The sequence below is a fragment of the Argentina anserina genome, chromosome 4 (assembly GCF_933775445.1).
Source record: "Argentina anserina chromosome 4, drPotAnse1.1, whole genome shotgun sequence".
In the NCBI taxonomy this organism is placed as follows: domain Eukaryota; kingdom Viridiplantae; phylum Streptophyta; class Magnoliopsida; order Rosales; family Rosaceae; genus Argentina; species Argentina anserina.
In genome coordinates this window covers 8619372-8621039 of record NC_065875.1, presented here as the reverse complement: position 1 = coordinate 8621039, position 1668 = coordinate 8619372, and the positions used below count along the sequence as shown (strand labels likewise).

Here is a 1668-nt window from a genome sequence, read left to right as displayed (position 1 = left end):
AGTTGCAGAGGACAAGGCAAAAGCGGTTCTAGATGCTCCGGCACCTAGGAACAAGAAGGAACTTCAAAGTTTGCTTGGGAAAATAATCTTCCTTCGTCGCTTTATTTCTAATTCAGCTGGCAAAACCGCAGTTTTTTCTCCTTTGCTAAAACTTAAAGCAGATCAAGTATTTTAGTGGGGACCTGAGCAACAGGCAGCTTTTGATAAAATCAAGGAATACCTTACTCATCCACCTGTTCTTAGACCTCCACAGTCTGGAATACTGTTGAAGCTATACATCTCAGCTTCCCCCTACTCAATAAGAGGACTCTTAGCACAAGATGGTGATAGAGGGGGGGCTAGAAGATTGAACATGCAGTTTACTACCTGAGCCGGACCTTATTAGAGGCTGAAACTAGATACTCGCCAATTGAGAGGTTGTGTTTAGCTTTGTACTTTGCTGGTACTAAGCTCCGCCATTACATGCTGTCCTTTACTACGGTGGTGATGGCACAAACTGATTTAGTGAAGTATATGCTTACCAGAACTATGCTTAGAGGTCAGATTGGCAAGTGGATCTTGGCGTTATCAAAGTTTTCTTTACAAGATACACCTTTAAAGGCGCTTACAGGACATGAAGTGTCTGACTTTTTGTTGCATCATCCTATTATTGAGGATATAGAAGACCAGAACTTGGTTGTTTCCTTTGTCCGCACTCAGCCTTGGGTTCTGTATTTTGATGGCAGCAACACTGTTCATTTATCCGGAGCAGGTGTTGCATTGGTTAGCCCCTCTGGAGCAAGACATTGTTATTCCTTTCAACTAGAATGGAAGTGCACTAATAATCAAGCAGAATATGAGGCAGTCATCATTGGACTAAAACTTTTGCTTGATCTAGAAGTAACAAAGGTGCAAGTATTAGGTGACTCACTCTTAGTCATTAACCAGCTTAAGGGTGTCTATAAGTGCAACAGTTTTACATTACTCACTTTTTGGGAGCGAGCATCAGAGTTGTTAGACCAATTTGCAGACGTGGTGCTTGATTATATTCCTAGGGAACGAAACTTTGTTGCCAATGAAGTAGCACAGTTGGCTACTGGTATCCGCTTGACAGACGGCGTTCGCGAGAGGATTTTAAAGGTTCAGAGACGCACATTACCTTCCTTTATGGCAAGGAAAGAAGTTAAAGATGAATGGTTGGTGGCTGTTATTGACTCTATTGATGTAGATTGGCGACAACCAATTATCCAGTACCTTACTGATCCTTCTGCTCCTATGGACAAGAGGGTTAGATATTTTGCTACTAACTATGTTCTTCGAGGTGATGAACTCTTGCGCAGAGCAGAAGACGGCTTGTACCTGAGATGCATCTATGGAGCTGAGGCTAAGAGGTGTTTATGAGAGGTTCATTGTGGCAATTGTGGTTCTCACCAAGTTGGTCCTAAGATGAAATGGCTCATTTGACGATATGGGTTCTATTGGCCTACCATGCTCAAGGACTGCATCAGCTTTGCACAGGGTTGTATCGAATGTCAAATGCATGGACCAGTCCAGCATATACCAGACGTTCCTCTGCAACCAATAATTAAACCTTGGCCAGGTCATGGCTTTGCTTTATACTTCATTGGGGAGATTCATCCAAATTCTTCCTTACAGCACAAGCACATTCTACTTGCTACAGATTTCTTC

At 42.7% G+C, this 1668-nt stretch overlaps 1 protein-coding gene across 1 annotated transcript; it reads left to right on the top strand.

Annotated features, from left to right (window-relative positions):
- Nucleotides 1-486: 486 nt before the first annotated feature.
- LOC126792132 (uncharacterized) lies at nt 487-1380 on the top strand. The gene has a single exon (XM_050518617.1). The coding sequence runs from the start codon at nt 487-489 to the stop codon at nt 1378-1380; it is 894 nt and encodes a 297-aa protein (XP_050374574.1).
- The last annotated feature ends 288 nt before the right edge of the window (nt 1381-1668 follow it).

Coding starts and splice junctions, on each gene's coding strand:
- LOC126792132 (XM_050518617.1), top strand. CDS start 487: ATGGCACAAACTGATTTAGTGAAGTATATGCTTACCAGAACTATGCTT.